The following is a 21,029-nucleotide window of genomic DNA, read 5'->3' as shown; positions in this document are numbered from 1 at the left end:
TTCTTTCTTATCCTCTGTGCCAAGTCATTATTGTTCTTCATTCGTTTGCAATGCTGAAGTAAATGCCAAGCTGCTAGAAGAACTTGATCGGGTGAAACGTAACAGGTTATATATAGCTCCAATGGGAAGCATCTACCTACAATTTTTTTAGCCATATAGTTAGGTCTCTTTTTCTTGTAATTTTGATTTCAATTTCAATTAGGGTTTCTGATCTGATTCATTGTATATTTGTATTTCAGGGACATGTACATTAAGCATGTCAGATTTTGTAAAGAGAGTTTAAGTTCACTAAGTACAGAGAAGGAGTGTAGTTCTAAGGTCATCAGTGAAGCGTAAGCCTTGCTTGTATTTGATTTAGGTTTTTCATTGCTTGCATTTTATTTAGTGTTTTTCCTTTCTTGTATTCCACAGTGACAAACTCCTTAATGAAAATGAAGATCTCTTTTAGAGATGGCTTAATAGCACTTTTAGTCCCCCACAATTTGAATTGTGCGAAATGAGTCGCTACATTTAAAATAGCATTTTTGATCCCCGACGTTACACTCTGTCAACAGTTTCGGCCCCTCATCGTTTTTCCGTAATAAAAGTAACGATTATGAGGGTAAAAATGTAATTGGACCAAAAAAATTAATTATAAAATAAAATAAAAGTTAATAACCCATAAGTTGTTCTTGAGCTTCATCTTCTTCCTCTTCATGATGACCAAACCCAACACCCCCATCACTAACATTCCTAAGCTACCTCCTCAACAAGGTTAGAGCTACCGCGAAATGCACCATCGCCTTCAGCGACCACCACCGTAACAAAAGCTCCACCACAACCAAATCTAGAAGACGGTGGCTTCACGATTCAGATATGGAAGAGGAATGAGGATCAGCGGCGGTGGATCTGGAAGAGGAGGTCGTTGTGGTGGGTTTTGCATTTGGGTCTGTTACTGCATCTGAATCATATTTGGCCCTCTTGGCTGGTGTGTGTGGGTTTGGGTTTGTTGCTGTCAGTCGTGTTGTGGTGTGCGGTGGTAGGTGGTGGAGGGGTGGGCGCTGGTGGGTGCGAGTATGGTGGTGGTTTAACCACGGTTCCGTGTCTCTTTGGGGTGACCAAAGATGTTAAGGATTCCAAGGCGTCGTAGTAATTTGTTAAGAAAACTTGGCGCTGGCTCTATGGCACTGGGGAAGTTCTTTGGTGCATAGAGATGCTGCCTCTATGGTCTTGGGTCGAATCCATGAAATTGACATTTGGAAGAACTAGAAGCTCTACCTGTTTCTGTCTCTTACGTGTTTGACAAAGTGTCTAGGAGCTTAGTTTCGTGGCTATACTTATGAGATGCTTGGATGTGGCTAACATTGGATGCTACTGATGTATCTTTTTGCTTTTATTTATATGTTGAACTTGATTTTGATGGTAGCTCTTATGCTTTTTTTTTCTTGGTTTTCTGAACAAAATGATGAAGATAATGGATAAATGTTTGAAGATGATGAATATTTTCTGGGTTTTCCAGAAAACGTTAAATTTTTAACAGAAAAGGGAAAAGGGACCAAAACTGTTGACAGAGTGTAACGTCGGGGGTCAAAAATGCTATTTTTAAAATTTAGGGACTCGTTTTGCACAATTTAGATTTGTGGGGAACTAATAATGCTTTTAAGCCTTTAGAGATTGCAGGAATTAACTAAGCAAGCCCATACAAGGTAAGATACCCTTGAGAATCTCCATGTACACTTTCTCACAAAAATCTCCATTGAGGAAAGCATTATTGATATCTAGTTGAGAGAGACACCAAATCGCACCTCTCCACCGCTCCCAACATGGAGTAAGTTCCTTATTCTCTCTTCTTTCATCTTTCTTCTTTCTTCTCCTCTGTGCCAAGTCATTATTGTTCTTCATTCGTTTGCAGTGCTGAAGTGAATGCAAAGCTGGTAGAAGAACTTGATCGGGTGAAACGTAACAGGAAATATATAACTATCTTTTTCCTCCAAAAAGCACCTCTCCACCGCTCCAATACATGGACTGATGATATGGAACATCAAAGGAAAATGCTAGGAGATCATTGCTTATCTTGACAGAAAAGTCGAGATAAATTGACCAATAAGCAAAAGTGGTTGGGGGTCTCAGTGAATAGCACCCACAACAATTTTTCAAAAGTACTTGAAAGCAAACAACATATGTAAACAAAATGATTTGGAGCAGCCTCTTAAGTTATTACAGCATACCCTAGGTAACGCTCTCTAAAAACAACAAACAACCAATACTCAACAGAGACCTAACAACGCAGGAAAAGTTGAATGGTCATAAAATTGAAATGAACTACCTCAAATGTTTATTTCCCATGTAGGATTTGACATATTTTCTCTTGAAAATACGTTTTTGATCATGAATCATAAATTTATTTAATATTTCTAAATTAATAATGAACATCATACACTTCCCTTTCCACCGGGATCTCCACCGCTTAGATCAGATTCCTCCAAAACGCACATCTCCACCGCTCCCAACATGGAGTAAGTTATATATTCTCTCATCTTTCTTCTTTCTTCTCCTCTGTGCCAAGTCATTTTTGTTCTTCATTCGTTTGCAGTGCTGAAGTGAATGCCAAACTGCTAGAAGAACTTGATCGGGTGAACGTAACCGGTAATATATAGCTCTCTTTTTCCTCCAAAACGCACCTCTCCACCGGTCCAAAACATGGAGTGATGATATTGAAAAAGAAAAATGCTAGGAGATCATTGCTTATCTTGACAGAAAAGTCGAGATAAATTAACCAATCGACAAAGGTGGTTGGGGTCTCAGTGAATAGCCTCCACAACAATTTGTCAAAATACTTGAAAGCAAGCAACATATGTAAACAAAATGATTTGGAGCAGTCTCTTAAGTTATTACAAAATACACTAGGTAACGCTCTCTAAAAACAACAAACAACCAATACTCAACATAAACCTAACAACGCAGAAAAAGTTTGATGGTCATAAAATTGAAATGAACTACCTCAAATGTTTATTTCCCATGTATGATTTGACATATTTTCTCTTGAAAATACATTTTTGATAATGAATCATAAATTTATTTAATATTTCTAAATTAATAATGAACATCATACACTTCCCTTTCCACCGGGATCTACACCGCTTAGATCGAATTCCTCCAAAACGCAACTCTCCACCGCTCCCAACATGGAGTAAGTTCTGTATTCTCTCATCTTTTTTCTTTCTTCTTTCTTCTTTCTTCTCCTCTGTGCCAAGTAATTTTTGTTCTTCATTCGTTTGCAGTGCTGAAGTGAATGTCAAACTGCTAGAAGAACTTGATCGAGAAACGTAACCAGTAATATATAGCTCTCTTTTTCCTCCAAAACGACATCTCCACCGCTCCAAAACATGGAGTGATGATATTGAACATCAAAGAAAAATGCTAGGAGATCATGGCTTATCTTGACAGAAAAGTCGAGATAAATTGACCAATCAGCAAAGGTGGTTGGGGTCTCAGTGAATAGCCTCCACAACAATTTGTCAAAATACTTGAAAACAAGCAACATATGTAAACAAAATGATTTGGAGCAGCCTCTTAAGTTATTACAACATACCCTATGTAACGCTCTCTAAAAACAACAAACAACCAACACTCAACAGAGACCTAACAACGCAGAAAAAGTTGGATGGTCATAAAATTGAAATGAACTACCTTAAATGTTTATTTCCCATGTAAGATTTGACGTATATTCTCTTGAAAATACATTTTTGATAATGAATCATAAATTTATTTAATATTTCTAAATTAATAATGAACATCATACACTTAAATTAAAAAGGTGACATGAAATGGAACCTACTGCAATTTTTTAGAATAAAATCTACCTCTGCTCGAAGCTTTATTATTTGCTAGGATTCTGTAATGGGGAAGTAATGTTAGATTTCATATATAGGAAATAGGAAAATATAAAGAGAAGAAATGAAAACAAACAATCCAATTTAAGGGACAAGTAATATATATAACTCTCATTTTCCTTTTTTATATATATATATGGGCACTTTTTTTTTTGAACGTTCTTGAGCGAAGCTTATTTTCTGTTGACGTAAACAAAAAGAAAAAGAAAAAAGTTTGGATTATTTTGATCAGCATTTAAACATTTATTTTAAAACATTAAGATGTATCTGACATCTCTGCTAGAGAGAGCTGAAGAGAGGTCCCGCTAGTGGTTTCCACCGTTTCCACTGGAATCTCCACCGCTTAGATCGGATTCCTCCAAAACGCACCTCTCCACCGCTCCCAACATGGAGTAAGTTCCTTATTCTCTCTTCTTTCTTATTTCTTATCCTCTGTGCCAAGTCATTATTGTTCTTCATTCGTTTGCAATGCTGAAGTAAATGCCAAGCTGCTAGAAGAACTTGATCGGGTGAAACGTAACAGGTTATATATAGCTCCAATGGGAAGCATCTACCAACAATTTTTTTAGCCATATAGTTAGGTCTCTTTTTCTTGTAATTTTGATTTCAATTTCAGTTAGGGTTTCTGATCTGATTCATTGTATATTTGTATTTCAGGGACATGACATTAAGCATGTCAGATTTTGTAAAGAGAGTTTAAGTTCACTAAGTACAGAGAAGGAGTGTAGTTCTAAGGTCATCAGTGAAGCGTAAGCCTTGCTTGTATTTGATTTAGGTTTTTCATTGCTTGCATTTTATTTTGTGTTTTTCCTTTCTTGTATTCCACAGCGACAAACTCCTTAATGAAAATGAAGATCTCTTTTAGAGATGGCTTAATAGCACTTTTAGTCCCCCACAAATTTGAATTGTGCAAAATGAGTCGCTACATTTTAAAAATAGCATTTTTGATCCCGACGTTACACTCCGTCAACAGTTTCGGCCCCTCATCGTTTTTCCGTCAAAAAAGTAACGATTATGAGTTTAAAAATGTTATTGGACCAAAAAAATTGATTATAAAATAAAATAAAAGTTAATAACCCATAAGTTGTTCTTGAGCTATATCTTCTTCCTCTTCATGATGACCACACCCAACACCCCCATCACTAACATTCCTAAGCTACCTCCTCAACAAGATTAGAGCTACCGCGAAACGCACCATCGCCTTCAGCCACCACCACCGTAACAAAAGCTCCACCACAACCAAATCTAGAAGACGGTGGCTTCACGATTCAGATCTGGAAGAGGAATGGGGATTAGCGGCGGTGGATCTGGAAGAGGAGGTCGTTGTGGTGGGTTTTGCATTTGGGTCTGTTACTGCATCTGAATCATATTTGGCCCTCTTGGCTGGTGTGTGTGGGTTTGGGTTTGCTGCTGTCGGTCGTGTTGTGGTGTGCGGTGGTAGGTGGTGGAGGGTGTGGGCGCTGGTGGGTGCGAGTATGGTGGTGGTTTAACCACGGTTCCATGTTGGGGTGACCAAAGATGTTAAGGATTCCAAGGCGTCGTAGTAATTTGTTAAGAAAACTTGGCGCTGGCTCTATGGCATTGGGGAAGTTCTTTGGTGCATAGAGATGCTGCCTCTATGGTCTTGGGTCGAATCCATGAAATTGACATTTGGAAGAACTAGAAGCTCTACCTGTTTCTGTCTCTTACGTGTTTGACAAAGTGTCTAGGAGCTTAGTTTCGTGGCTATACTTATGAGATGCTTGGATGTGGCTAACATTGGATGCTATTGATGTATCATTTTGCTTTTATTTATATGTTGAACTTGATTTTGATGGTAGCTCTTATGCTTTTTTTTCTTGGTTTTCTGAACAAAATGATGAAGATAATGGATAAATGTTTGAAGATGATGAATATTTTCTGGGTTTTCCAGAAAATGTTAAATTTTTAACAGAAAAGGGAAAAGGGACCAAAACTGTTGACAGAGTGTAACGTCGGGGGTCAAAAATGCTATTTTTTAAATTTAGGGACTTGTTTTGCACAATTTAGATTTGTGTGGGACTAGAAATGCTTTTCAGCCTTTAGAGATTGCAGGAATTAACTAAGCAAGCCCATACTAGGTAAGATACCCTTGAGAATCTCCATGTACACTTTCTCACAAAAATCTCCATTGAGGAAAGCATTATTGATATCTAGTTGAGAGAGACACCAATTGTGTTGAGCTGCTAAAGGAGAAAAGGAGTCTACCAGTAGTATTTGTGGCCACTGTTGAGAATGTATCCATGTAATCTATACCATTCTGTTGTGTGCACCCTTTGGCTACGAATCTTGCTTTGTGTCTCTCAATTGTGCCAGGGCTGAGTTTCAACTTATACACCCATTTGCACCTAGCTTTATGTTTTCCTTGTGGTAAAGTCACAATATACCATGTATTGTTTGACTCCATGGCTTCCAACTCAACTCTCATAGCTTATTATGGGTAACTGAGAAGGAAAATTCAGAAACCAAGGCCAAATGGCCGCTTCCCACTTTCTATTGATCAAGCAAAATACTAGTTAGATTGGAAAAAAATTGCAGTGTAAAAAAAATGTGTCGAGACATTTGGCCAAGGATCATTATGATTAGACAAATCAGGGAACCCAATGTGTTGACCATGTAAAGGATACTCCTCTTGGATAGATTGTTGAGAGATTACTGTTAGAGGGAGAAAGATGAGAGAGAGGGAGGGAGGGCGAGAGGGCGAGTGGGAGAGAGAATGGTGGGTGAACGACGGGCGAAATGACGTGACTTCCTTTTTCTTCACTCATTTCCCTGATTCGGTAGATGAGAAGGAGCTTTGGAAGGTATTTCAGAGGAGGGGGATGGTATGGGATGTTTACATTCCACGTAAAAGAGACAAAGTAGGACAAAGGTTTGGTTTTGTGAGGTTCCTTCAAGTTCTAGAAATTGACAAGCTTGAGTATGAGCTAGACCACTTGTTTATGGGTGCCATGAAACTCCATGTAAATCGTCCCAAATTTGCAAAGGTATCCAAGACAAAGGTGTCCTCAAGACCTTCTGCTATGACACGGGACCAACATGACTCTGGGCGTAGTGGGGTAGGTTTTCAGCGGGAGAGAAAGAAGGAGGTGTCCTACGCCGATGCGGTGAAGCTGAAGTATCCTAATTATAGAAATATGCGTGGTAAAAGGAAGGAGGATGCCATTGGTGACAGGGAGATAAAGGATGGAGGGGAGGTGCCAAGGGACGCAAGCCTGCAAGTGGATTGCTCTGATCTTGGGTGGCTGTAAGGATGCAGAGTGGGCAGGGTGAAGGATTTGAGTCTGATTCATGCTTTATAGTGCTCATCCCTGGTGATTGGACTTGAGACTCTGCATGTGAGGTACATGGGGGGGGGATCTAGTGCTGATTTCAGGTTCAGGTGAGGTGGATATAGATGAAGTTTTGAAGGAAGCAAAGGAATGGCATCCCTTTAAATCTTTGGAGAAAAGAGTGCTTCGAACTTGTTGTGGCTACCGTCAGAAACCTCATTCATATTGATGAGAAAACGACAACCTTCGTCGGGGTGGAGTTCACAAGGCTACACCTAAGCACAACAATGTGGAAGCAGGTGTCACAAAAGACATCAGTAAGGATCAACGAGAGGGATTTCAAAATTAAATTGCTCGAAGAACAGGGCTTGTCGTTCAATGGTGACTGTGGGTGCCACTCGAAACTACAAGAAGAGGAAGTAGATGGCTCGCAGCATGGTCAGCGTCGGAATCAGAGGAAGGGGTCAGGTGCTCATGATCAATTGGGTGGCGGAACCGGTGTTCCTCCGGAGGAGGGTGGCGGCACACGGTTGCTTGAGAAAATTAGGGTGAGCACAACATCCTCTCGGGCCACAAATGCAGGGAACACGTTGGCCAACAACAATTTTCATGGGAAATGACAAACAGGTGGCTCTGACAGTAAGGTGGATGTTGTCGCTAGCGTTGACGTTGGTTGCCTTGTTGGGGCACGTGACACGCTAGGTTTTTCTTTAGGCGGTGATGGGCTGGACCAAAGGGCTGGTTTTTTTTTCCATTTTGGGCCTGGAGTGGAGGGCAGAAAGGTAATTCTAGCTCTAGTGAGGTGGGGCATGGGTTTTTAGAAGCAATTGCTTCACCAGACGCAAACAAATTGAGTTCTAGTCAAAGCAAAAGGATAATTCTTGTTAGCGATGAAGCAATTTCCAACAAGATTGAAGGCCAGTTGTCAATCGATCAACAGTAACTATCCAATTCCATAACAGAAAAAGATGGGACTAGAGCTTTTGGCTTTCTTCCTTCACTTAAATCAAGGATCTTAGATCTTGCCACTGTGATCTTTTCTCTTGTGGGTTAAAATCCTTGAGAAGATGATGGTTAAGGGACGTAGAAACACCAATTTGGGGATGAAGATGCATGAAGGATTGCGTGAAGGGATCTCGAAAGGGAATTGAAAAGAACAGAGGGCAAAAACAAAGGAGAATGATAACTCAAGTGGTAAGAGTTAGATGACATATAAGTTAAATGAGGGAGGTGGAGTGATTAAGTGATTAATTCATAGATGATGCAATTTATCTTTTCGATAAAAAAAAGTCTACACTATAACTAAAATCCTACTGAGATGTTGAAAAACAAATAAAGGAAAAACCTAAAAAATCATAAAATAAAATCCTTATTACTATGGGGTTCCCGCCAAACCTAAAATCTTGATTATTTTTAGTAATCCGTGATTACGATCAGTATTAATAGAAAAAAAAAATATTTATTGCAATTATTACATATTTTTAGCCTTCACTATTGGATAGCATAAAGCCATAAACCCTGGTCCTATTACTCAGCAGCCACCATAAACCCTATTATTGTAGCAGCAGCAGCAGCAGCCACCGCCGCCAAAAATGGAACCCAAAGCCGTGAAATCCGACCTCGTTCTCATCCTCGACTTCGGTTCCCAATACACTCACCTCATCACTCGCCGCATCCGATCCCTCTCCGTCTTCTCCCTCTGCATCTCCGGCACCTCCTCCCTCTCCGCCATCTCCGAACTCAACCCCTCCGTCGTCATCCTCTCCGGCGGCCCCCACTCCGTCCACACTCCCGACTCCCCTTCCTTCCCTGACGGCTTCCTCGACTGGGCCCGCACCAACGGCGTCGCTGTCCTCGGTATCTGCTACGGCCTGCAGCTTCTCGTCCAGCGCCTCGGCGGCGATGTCCGCGTCGGACACACGCAGGAGTATGGTCGTATGGAGATCACTGTTGAGCACCCCTCGGCTCTGTTCCCCTCCTACAAGGTTGGCCATAAGCAAGTTGTTTGGATGAGCCATGGTGATGAAGCCGCTGCTCTTCCTCCTGGTTTCAATGTTGTTGCCCGGAGTCAGCAAGGCTCCGTCGCCGCCATCGAAAACCCTTCCTCCAAGTTCTATGGCCTGCAGTACCACCCTGAGGTATGCTCCATTCACCTTTTCCATTTTGCAATTGAATTAAAATCTAATTAATAGTACATGTTTGGTTCCACCTCAAAATACTCTAGAATCACTTTCTAGTCTTAGTTTATGTGTAAACTTGTCTTGAATTATGTTTAGACAGTGAAAATAAGAATGCACTAATGGTTATGTGTGTTGGTTGTTGTGGTAGGTGACTCATACGCCGGAAGGAATGGAGACCTTGCGGCATTTTCTGTTTGAAGTTTGTGGGGTGGCAGCAGGGTGGAAGATGGAGGATTTGTTGGAGGAAGAGGTGAAGGTGATTAACAACACGGTGGGGCCTGATGAGCATGTTATTTGTGCCTTGTCTGGTGGTGTGGATTCCACTGTTGCTGCTACTCTTGTCCATAGAGCCATTGGAGATAGGCTTCATTGTGTTTTTGTAGACAATGGCTTGCTCAGGTGACCACAAATTCGGCGTGTTTTTTCTTTTCTTTTTATCATCACATTCATGAGGTTTTATGGTTTCTTATTTTTTGTGTGTGTGTGTGCAGGTATAAGGAGCAGGAACGTGTGATGGAGACTTTTGAAAAGGATCTTCATTTACCGGTTGTGTGTGTTGATGCTGCAAATCAATTTCTTTCAGAGCTGAAAGGTGTGACGGATCCTGAGCAGAAGAGGAAGATTATTGGGAAGGAGTTTATCGCCATCTTTGATGCTTTTGCTCATGAGCTGGAGCAGAAAATAGGGAAGAAACCTACTTACTTGGTTCAGGGGACATTGTACCCAGATGTGATTGAGTCCTGCCCGCCACCTGGAAGTGGGAGGACCCATTCCCATACCATCAAGAGCCACCATAATGTTGGAGGTCTTCCAAAGGACATGAAATTGAAGCTTATTGAACCGCTTAAGCTTCTGTTCAAGGATGAGGTTTTGCTTTTGATCTATTTACTTGTTTGCATATGCTTCGAATTGGATTCTCTTTTATATCTATCTATGATGAGTTTGTCATGATACTCATGTTATGTTGTATATGCATTGATTTTTTTCACTTATCCATGTACAAAGGTTCGTCAATTAGGAAAGATCTTGGATGTTCCTGAGGGCTTTCTGAAACGCCATCCATTCCCTGGGCCAGGTCTTGCAGTAAGAGTTTTGGGTGATGTGACCCAAGGAAATGCCTTAGATATCCTTAGACAGGTACATGGAGCTTTTGTGCTTATGTTTTATCAGCAATATTTATTTACCTTTAGTCTTTAAGTCCGATGTTATTTTTTCAGGTTGATGAGATTTTCATTCAGTCAATCAAGGAAGCTGGCCTTTATGATTCAATATGGCAAGCCTTTGCAGTTTTCTTGCCGGTGCGATCTGTTGGAGTTCAAGGTGATCAAAGAACACACTCCCATGTTGTTGCTCTCAGAGCTGTTACAAGTCAAGATGGCATGACTGCAGACTGGTAAGAGTTAACTGTACTAAATAACTTTTTTGGTTATGTTAACTTGCCACTGCATAACCCTATTTTGTTTTCTTATTTCTTTTTTTTACGGTAAGTTACCAGTAGTGTGTTAAACATTTGATGCGTGTGATGCGCTTCCCATTATATGACAGGATATTCTGCTTCGCAATATTGTTTCTGTTGCATAATATATTTGATACAGGGGAAGCTTTCTACTTCCAACACTGATGTGTGTGTGATAGTATAAGAAAAGTTAAGCTTGATTGAGACTTTAAAAACACCTAAATACATTAGAAAATTCTGAAATATTTAGGTGTTAGCGGTGTTTCTTAGCCACATTATCATCTCATTAAGTTGTATCATGATCTTAATTAGATACTAGGAGCTTAATGCTTGTTGAAAATAAATCACCCTCAGGGCATTCATTTTGTACTTGTGATGCAAGTTCTTTTAAATTATTCTACTGGCTAACTGTTAGAACTTTTAAGTATTGTTGCTTATCATGTTTCACAACACTTTGTAGTGACTATCTGTTGAAATAAATTCCAGGTATAACTTTGAGCACAAGTTCCTTGATGATGTTGCACGCAAGATCTGTAATGGTGTCCGTGGTGTGAACCGTGTCGTGCAAGACATTACATCAAAGCCTCCATCAACAATTGAATGGGAATAATATCATGTTGAATAGTAGTTGCCATAGTAATGAGGTACTTTAATGTTGTATATGTGCTAAGGTACTGGCTATTTACTTGCTTGATTTTTATTGTCTTTTTTCCCTGCCTGCCTAGGGCTTGGTGGGAAGGGCAGTGATTGAAGAGGGAATTTTTTATGGGATTGATATGAATCTTGATAGATTGGAAGAGCTAGAGTTTTGATAGAATTACATTTGTATTGATTATTTCTCATGAATCAATGGCATTTGTTCCTGAGAGATCGTAAGATCACTTGGTATGTCTTGATTTGTGGAGTTTTCCTAGCCTAGGTGCATTATGTAAACATGAAGTGAGTTATGTTGCATTGTTGGTTTTTTGGTCCTCATGTTGCATCGTTTATCAGTTATCTTATCACAGCTTAAATTTGGTATTTTGAACTCTCGCTCTGGCCACTTGCAAACATTTAAAAAAGCCAATGTTTTGCAATGTTCTGTCAAATATGTGTCTTCTTTTTCCCACTTAAAAATTTGACTGAATGGTGAAGATATACGAAAATTTGTGACTGTAGGTAGTTCATAGTAGTTGCTAAACTACCCCTTCTCTTATATTTTAGGTTGTCCAAGTACCTTTTATGGGCTCAGTTACTTCTATTCCATATATGGCTATATTACCTTATGTAGTCTCATTGTAGTTCACCTATTTTACTTCACTCCAAACGTGACATAATGTTGGTCTATTCTACTACTTTGTGTGCCTCCAGTTACTACTTCGTGTGCATTTAGATACTAGTTGAGTTAACATGAAAGCATATTCATCCCAATCTATGAAGGGTTTCGTTCATTTTTTGTTTTAAAATGATGCTGAATTTGTCCAGATATGCTTGAAATGATGCTGGTTTTAAGGTTGGGTTTTTGTCACTCATTCCACCACTTTGAAAAGTAAGTTCTTTGTAACAAAAAAATTCCATCGGATTACTCCACCAAAACGATGTTCACATCAGGTCAAATTCTGAAACTGAACTTTGAAAGGGCACTCTTCAAAATTATCATTGTGGATTTAGTTCTTCGAAAGGTGTAGGAAAAATATGAGAAGTTATAACTGTCATTTGAAAATTTAGTTAAATATGGTTAATTGATTAAAAGTAAGAAAGTTTTATCAACCATGAGCAGGTAATCCAACTAATGGTGACCACCCCATTTTAAATAAATTAACGCCAATTGAATGTGTTGAAATTTCTTTTCAAATTTAATAATTGTGGTATTCTATGAATGCATTAATGTGTCTAGCAATTGAAAGGAGAAACCAATTCGTATAGTGAACGTTTACTGTACAAGAAAGACATGGTCAACATCCAATAGTATCACGTGTTTGCTGTTATGGACTGACTGGATAACAAGTTCAAATGTTTGAAGATTGGCAGTTGAGAAGTTTGAAGATTTTTCTATGTCTGAATTATCGACAATTTATTGTGACCATGAACAATGCCCCACCCCACCAATGATATTTGTGAAAAAAAAATGCTAATTAATTTGAGTACTGTTTTATACTTCTAAAATAACAAAACAGAGAAACTTGTTTGGTACAAAGTACTACAAATTACCTACGAAAACAATTTTTTTTTCCAGCTTTTAATACTAAAAACTTTGGTCATTTGCAGTTTTTAAAAATTGTTTATATATTTTTAGAGTTTAAAACTGAAAAAATTAAAAAATTATGGCTTAATCTATTTTCTATAACAGTTTCTGAAAAGTTCTTATTTGGAGTTCTTGAAATTGAAATCTCCAAACATCTTTCTTGTTTTTAATTTTCAAAAAAAAAAATAAAAAAAATAAAGGAGGTGGGACTTATTGACATGAATTTGGATATCAATTAAGTTAAAACGTAAACACATTTATTTCAATACAATAATAGTTTTTTTTCTTCACTTTTTACCTTAAAGTGATTGCTAATGCTCGTTAGTATTAGCGCTGACTGATATTAGAACATTAAACCATCAACATAGAGGTATATAAACAGCCGAAAGCTAGATGCAATAAGGAATAAGACCACATCATCAAGTTCAATGTATTGATTAGGATATAGTTCTTTACTCCCATCGTTGAATACTAAGTTGAACGATGAGAACAACATGGTTTACATGCGTTCACGCATATCAGACGAAACAACACAATTTATAGTTTTATTGAAGTATATCAAATTAATTTGACCAAATATATATTGACTCAAAATTGAAAGCTTTGAATTGAATGTGTAATCTATTTGATCCGTCAAAAGCCAACAAAGCACTTCTTTGATTCTCTAAAATATATAAAAAGCTGAAAAGCATAAAGGAGATTATAATACTGCAAACTCAATTTGACCAGGACTAACTAGTAAGTATTAGTATTAGGAAATAAATAAACAAATAAGAATGAATGGAATTGTTGATATAACTTGTTACGTTACACTGGCTGCTGTTTTTTATCATAAAAGGAGACGGTCTACACTTGAATCCTCCTACTATTTTGTCAAACTATTCAAATAATTTATGCTCTTTTTTTTTTCTTGACATGACTAGAAAGGAAAGATCATGAAGTGTTGTAGGATGATTATGTCATGAGAAGTTTTAGGAAGACCATCACAGGTTAAAATATCATTGATGTGTCACCAATTCTACATACCATTTGCACCCTCATGCATTTCTTGATATATACAAGAAGAGAAAAGTTAATTACTAAAACTCATTTGCACAATTTTTTTCAAACACTCTATTTTTATTTGTTAAAATTTATGTGAGATTGATTAAATTATAAGTCTCACTCATCTAGGTTGGTTTATCTATTATAATATATAAGATCTATTAACATTTCAGCTTTCTTAACCTCAACTTTTTGGTACATAATATATAACATTTGAGTGCCTTTTCAGTCTCTTTTCATAATTTCCAAATTGTATTTCCACTTATTTTCATTAACTATTCTTACCATTATATTAGATTAGTAAATTCACACTAAGTTCAAAATCATGATCATTCAAGTTGCTAGAATGTGAATTTTAGTTTAAATCATCAATAATATTTTCTAAGGATCATCATGTTTTTTCAATACCTAATTATCATATATATATATAATGGGTTTGCATCTAGTTTGTAATAAACATCCAACTTGAAAGACTTTTACAACATCTGGTATTTAATAAACATTTGACTTGAAAGACTATTATAATGAAGAGTTCGTTTGAATACAGATTAAAGAACATTTATTGAAACTTATCTACTAAAAAATATCGAAGAAACGCAATAAGCGTTTCTTAACCACCATTCAAACGAGCTCTAAAAATGTCAATCTCACAATCAATTATAGTCATTAGTCAAACTGTGTTAGTCTATAGGGGCAAATAGCAGCATTACATACCAAACTAGTCAACTAAGTCTATGTACCCATTTACAATTGTTTAAACAAAAGTCAAGTTACATCATCAAAAGTTATGCCATTGCCTATTGCTCAAAGACTATTTTTCCCTTTATTAGAAGTCTCCAGAAAGAATCTCCATGTGACTCCACCAGTATAATGAACTCTCTAGTCTCTGTGTCACATGGCAATGGCAGGAATCAAATTGAACAACTCCATGATCATCTAGTGAAATACAAATATTCAACTTTTCAAAACCACTTTTTGGAGTGCTTGTTTGATCCTTTTTGCTGTTGCATTAGTTGGTCCTGTTAACTGCAGATAAAGAAGGCTTAATCTTAGATAAAAGGCTAAGATTTTTTTTTTCATTTTCAAAAAATCCTAAGATAAAAGGCAATAGGGTACTTGGATGTAGAACATAACCAGTTATAGCATATATAGATCAACTTCTCTTTCCTCAGAATCAATTCTAAAGTCTATAAGCTACTCAAATAAACTTCTTCCAAGAATTGATTCTGGTAGATGAATTTCCAAACACGCACTTAGTAATTGGCCATGTTCAATGAAATACATAAAAGTATAAAACAAGAAGCATATCCAAGTGCTCACCTTAGATTTAATGGTCAGATAAAGATGCCCATCAGCTTCTGTTGACTGAACTGATTTGAAATATATATTGAGACTGTTAAGTGCTTCCATAATTTCCATTAGTCTTCCTGCTCTAGGAGAACATGTAATTTCAATTACAACATCATTATCATTCATAGTGATAGTAACGTCATTAGTAGAACTAACTTTCAGAGCATCTGAATTAGTCTTCTCCATGTCACAAATTTTTCTCTTTTTCACCACTGATTTCTTGCCATTGTTAATTTTGTTGGAATAATGATCAGAAGTTCTCTCCACCATATCTTGAGGTGAACTCTTAGCTCTAGTTTCTACATTAGTTATGTCCCTTTGAGCTTCTAACTCTCTTATCCTTTTCTCGAGGCTTCTAAAGTATTCAATTGCATCATCTAGTATAGAAACTTTGTCATCCTGCAAGAATGATGCAGTCGGTTAATTTGAGCAGTGACAAACTTACAATCAAGCAAGCAAATGCCAAGACTAAAATATACTATTGGACAAAACTTAGGCGCAGTTTCATAAATGCTATTTTTACTTTTGTCCATTACAACAAGCTATCACACTAATAAACTTAATAAGATGTTAAGAAAGTGAATGATTGAGTGGTTCATTGGGCAACAGTATAAAACAGGTATTGTATCTAAGTTTTATTCAAATAAAAATTACCTTGATATTTGAAGGGACCATTGATCTAAGTGTTAAAAACCTTTCATTTAGTTTTGCTCTTCTTCTTCTTTCTGACAAAACATGGTTCATGCCATTTTCATCAGCCTCTAGTCTTGTTCCCTCTTTATAGTCATTCTCTTCTTGAGACTCAAGCAATCCATCCAAGTGCATCCTAGGAACTTCAAACAGCACTTTCTTCAACAAGTTTTGTGAGGCTCCTACTCTTGGCCTTTGGCAATCCATAGGCCCTCCTTTCTTCCAAATGGAAAAGATTGACTCCTGATAAAAGTTCTGAAAATGCATCCCAATGTTTAACTGGTCTGAGTTTTTTAAAAGGGCAGAAAGAACTTTTTGGTAATGCCAATCATCACTTAGAGGATCCACTAAGGTCATTTTTTGGTTATTGCACTTTTGAAGGTCAGAAAGGTTTTCAACATTAGGAGCAGAACCAATCTTCTCAGGGCTGGCAAAAGTTTGTGATATGCAGTCACTAGAATTCACGGAGTTGTGGACACAGTTGCTTAGTTCATCATCAACAACTTGCCAGCTTTGGAATTGAGACGTGCTGCCACGGTTTATCCTATCAACCATGAATGTTTCATCTGGTGGTTGGTTGGCTTGTAAAGCATTAGAACTTCCATCAGGAGAGGTTGTTGTGTTGATTATGCCATACCCAACTTCTGGAATTAATTCAGCATTGTAAGCATTGTGATCAAATGCTGCAACACAAGCAACACTTTCCTCCTCTCTCGCTTTTGATGTGGCTCCGGACTTTAAAGGATCATTAGCATGCAGAATGTTCAAGAAAGAAGTTTTGATCCGTTCAATGAGATGGAGATCTTCTGAGACCTTTAACAAAAATAGGAAGACGTAAACAACAGGGTTAGAAGTTGCAGAATAGTAATATGAACTTCAAAATCAAGGGAAAAACTTACATGATCTGTTGTGCCTAGCTCAATGACCCCTTCCATAAAAGGAAAACACACCACTGTCTGAAATTTGAGATAAAGCAATCTGTTAATAACTATCAGAGTTCATAATACAAAGACAAATAAACGAAAAGAAAAATCAGAATGGTACCTGAATGGATGCACTCTGAGCACAGGAGATGACATTTGTCATAAGTGTTCATGGAAAGAAAACCAAACAAAGAATTAGAAGTCATATTTAAGACTCTGAAATCTTAAATTTAAGAATTTGGGCTAGGCCTAACTCTACCCGAGAAGCTAGCTAAGGGTGACGACTACTCTACCCTAAATAAAGACTTGTTTTGATATATTTCTAGTCAATGTGAAACTTCTCAGCACACTCATTCACGCCCTAAGCTGGACATTTTGAGCATGGAATTTGCATGAATGAACATCTGCCGACATTCCATATATGAGTGGTCTCCAATAGACGGATTTAGAATAGAGGATCAATAAGCTGTGATATTATTTTAAAAGTTGGGTTAGGCCTATTTAAAGCTGCACTCAGATAAAAAACAGAAGAACAAGCCGAGTCAAGAAACAGAATCCAACCTTTGCCAGCAGACAGCGACTAAAAAGTTTGCAATCAGTGGAATGAGCATTGGTCATCCAAATGGGTTGGCCACTGGCTACAACTCTTCCTGGTAACCTAAAATAACTCAGATTTGAGGATAAATTAGAAACATTAAAAACCAAAAAAGGAAAAAAAAAACAGATAAAATGAGAAAAGTTTTGAATTTACCCTTGGCCAATGTTGAATACAAATGACATACAAACCAAATAATACCATTCTGTATCAGTGAGATCTTCAGGGGATAGTGAAGCTGAAGGCCTTTTTGTTTGTGGGTTGGTCTCTGCAGTTTTGAGGGACTTGAACAGCTCTCTTAGTTGCTCACTCCTGTGGAAGCCTATTTGATCAGAACTCAGTTCTACTCCTTGACTTGTCTTCCTTGTCTTAATGTCTCCATTGTAATACCCTTCACCCCAGCTCAAGACCCTGCAAAATGGTCACAGCACAAAATGATTCTAAACAAAATAGCTTCTCAGTAACAACCTTACAACCAGTAAGTATTACCAGAAAATCTAACAGTAGATTCAGGATTTCAAGATTCAAACAAAATAGTTTACTGTTCATCCAAGATGAGAAATACATGGTTAGAATAAAACTATTGAACAAAGTCACTGTTCAACTAGACTTGGGAGATATTGAACACGAGTTCAGGTCTCTCTCAATTATCCCTTATCCACATTATCCGATGCAATAAAGATTCGATGCAAAGCATGTTTGGACCAGCTTATTTTTTCTCAGAATCAATTCTGACACTCAGTAGCTACTTACAAAAAGTTTCTCTTATTTTGACTGCAGAATCAACCGTAGAAGGATTTTCCTAACATATTCAACAAAGGGAAGGTGCAAAGTCAAATAATTCACAGCAGAGCAAACATGGAAGATTGAGTTAAAGTACCCGGGTTGGTTAGGTGAATCAGACCAGAAGATTGCATAGCTCCACTGGATGCTTCTCAGAGCCAAAGCAAGTTGTTTTTTCATGTTTTCAGGCACCATTTTCTCATGTAGATCCAAATTTCAAAATGAACATCACAGCCTATTATGTATGCTCTTGTTGAACTTGTGTCTCTTCAACATCTGAATTCTTCTACTTGCAAGGGACTACCCTTTGTTTCCTTGAGTGAAGAATGTTCTGCCAGAACTATTAACCGACAGCTTCAGGGAGTATATATTCCAAAACTATGGTAACTCAAAAGTTGCTGGATTCAGAATCCAAAAAAAACTATTATTGTAGCTGAAGATGTTGACTAGAGAATGCTGGTGGTCTTGTGAGACTTTGTATGGTACTCTGGAATGCAGAGAAAACAAACAAGGAGCTATAAGAGAGAGTTGTCACTGGATTAGAAAACGAAGCACATTGTTGATTTCTTTTCTTTGTTTCTGTTTGATACTACCTAACTATTTCTATGAAAATAATACAAATATGACACTCACTTCGAAGACCGTAAGAGGAAAAAAACAAGTTTGTATATATAACCCTGCGTCATTTTTACATTAAATCTTGACATGTTTATATAATATAGTATACGTGCGTATATGACAAAGCTCATGGAAGTTTTACAGCAGGGTTAGAAAGAAAGAGTCAATTCTAGTTGCTTATTCTAATCCGTTGAAATGTTATTTGGGTGTACCAGTAAAATTGATTTCACCCATTAAAAATTGGATTCACTAGTCACAAGAAAAGAAAAAAGTTACTTCTCCATTTAACTTAACATTATCAAATTTGTGATTTTATAATTAAATTTCATAACATTACCTTAGAAAATATTTTTTTCGTAATTGTATACAAACTTAATCACATCAATTTAACTCACATTGTCGAGTTAAAAAAAACTCACATTGTCACGGAATGATGGTTGTCCATCAAATGAGATTTCATTGGATCTGTGTTAACTCAAATTGACAGTTTTGAATCAATACTACTAATGCTAATCCAAACACATATTGAATAAAATCGAAATAAATAAAATGAGTCACTAGGTCTAAATTGTTGCTAACTATTTATGAAAACCTAACTTAACTGAGTTTGAAAAACCTAAGAGAAAATATTTTATCTCATTTAATCTTTTACTTTTCAATCCCACTAGCGAAATCTTGACATGTTATCTTAAAAAATGGTTGATTACAATTTTTCAAGAATAGTTTTTAATTAAGATGACAAAATCTTATTGATATGAAAAAAAAATATAGAGACAACGAATTTTGATCCACGTATTTGAACCAATAGTATTTAGATAAACTTGTTGAGAATTATACTATTTTTTTACTTGAAAATTTTATAAATGAAACTATTGGTACACATTTTGTGGGTACTACTTTTTGTATAGATTTGAAGCCTTGAAGAGTATAGGAATTGGGAACTAAACTCGTGCTAACTCTGACAATTCCAAGAGACTTTAATCACATTTAAAGCATCTTTTGTTCTTAGCTAGGAAGGTTCCAAGCCACATTAATTTGCTTAAATGCTACTCACTTATAGCTTTTGTCCATGCATGGTTTGTTATTTATCCAACACAAAACCAATTACTCCAATACTATGTGGTTATTATATGATCCAACACATCAAGTAAGTTCAACAAACTCGGTTAATGACTGTCAAAAAAAAAAAAACTCGGTTAATTAGTCTGAATTTACTTGGTTTGCCAATGACACTGTTGATAGCAGTTGGTGGAGATTAATTAAGAAAAAAATATCAGCCGTAATAATATTTATCCAATTCACACAGCAAACCCAGTCATACACGTATGCAGAACCTCCACCACTCTTGGCTCTTCCTTCCTTGCAGGAATTGCAATTCTAGTTTTTAACCTTTCTTTAGACCAAAGGAACATCACTTTAACTTGCTAATTTAATATTAGTATTCAATTTTTTCACCTCATGTAGTAAAAGTGTTTGACCAATTATCTGGAGACTTGTGCCACTTTGCTTTGCTAAACCAAGCTTTCCAAGCTTTGGAAAATATATATATTTGCCCATGATTTCTTGACAAATGGGTATGATACAAAAATCATCCATACAGCGAAAAAAAGATATATTAAAATATTAACACGTGTGATAAAACTAAATTGACTACATAAGTTTGGTCATGGGCGGACCTATGTTGTAGTGAGGCTGAACCCCCTGAAAAAAAAAAATTGCACTTAATTTTTTATATAATTTTTTTTTGAACCCCCTGAAAACTTTAAATTATATTAATAGACTAAGTTTTGCACCTATTTGCACCACAAACCCACCTATTTGCACAACTATGACTTGTATAATTTCTCATATATAAACATATTAAAGTTGTTTTTAATTATATTTTTACCGATGTGTTCATTTGAAAATTTTTTGAACCCCTGACCCCGGAGTCCTGGATCCGCCACTGAGTTTGGTGTGGTCTAAATTGTGGACTCAAAGTAGAGGTTTGTGCACGATATGTGA

General features: G+C 37.0%; 2 protein-coding genes across 2 annotated transcripts; one reads left to right on the top strand and one right to left on the bottom strand.

The window, feature by feature from the left end:
• Positions 1–8,672: 8,672 nt before the first annotated feature.
• LOC130713956 (uncharacterized) lies at positions 8,673–11,769 on the top strand. Its single transcript, XM_057563782.1, has 6 exons — positions 8,673–9,300; positions 9,491–9,741; positions 9,834–10,209; positions 10,348–10,479; positions 10,560–10,735; positions 11,285–11,769. Exons 1-6 carry the CDS (start codon positions 8,755–8,757, stop codon positions 11,406–11,408), a joined length of 1,605 nt encoding a protein of 534 aa, XP_057419765.1. The 5' UTR covers positions 8,673–8,754; the 3' UTR covers positions 11,409–11,769.
• Positions 11,770–14,694: 2,925 nt separating this feature from the next.
• LOC130714498 (transcription factor EGL1) lies at positions 14,695–19,024 on the bottom strand. The gene is made up of 8 exons (XM_057564397.1): positions 18,505–19,024; positions 17,781–18,035; positions 17,591–17,687; positions 17,151–17,165; positions 17,006–17,062; positions 16,071–16,919; positions 15,387–15,815; positions 14,695–15,092 (listed from the first exon to the last, which is right to left on the bottom strand). Exons 1-8 carry the CDS (start codon positions 18,600–18,602, stop codon positions 15,021–15,023), a joined length of 1,872 nt encoding a protein of 623 aa, XP_057420380.1. The 5' UTR covers positions 18,603–19,024; the 3' UTR covers positions 14,695–15,020.
• Positions 19,025–21,029: the final 2,005 nt, after the last annotated feature.

The sequence above is a fragment of the Lotus japonicus genome, chromosome 4 (genome assembly GCF_012489685.1).
Source record: "Lotus japonicus ecotype B-129 chromosome 4, LjGifu_v1.2".
NCBI lineage: Eukaryota > Viridiplantae > Streptophyta > Magnoliopsida > Fabales > Fabaceae > Lotus > Lotus japonicus.
Note: the sequence above shows the minus strand (reverse complement) of the source record. Positions and strands in the feature narration are given on the sequence as shown.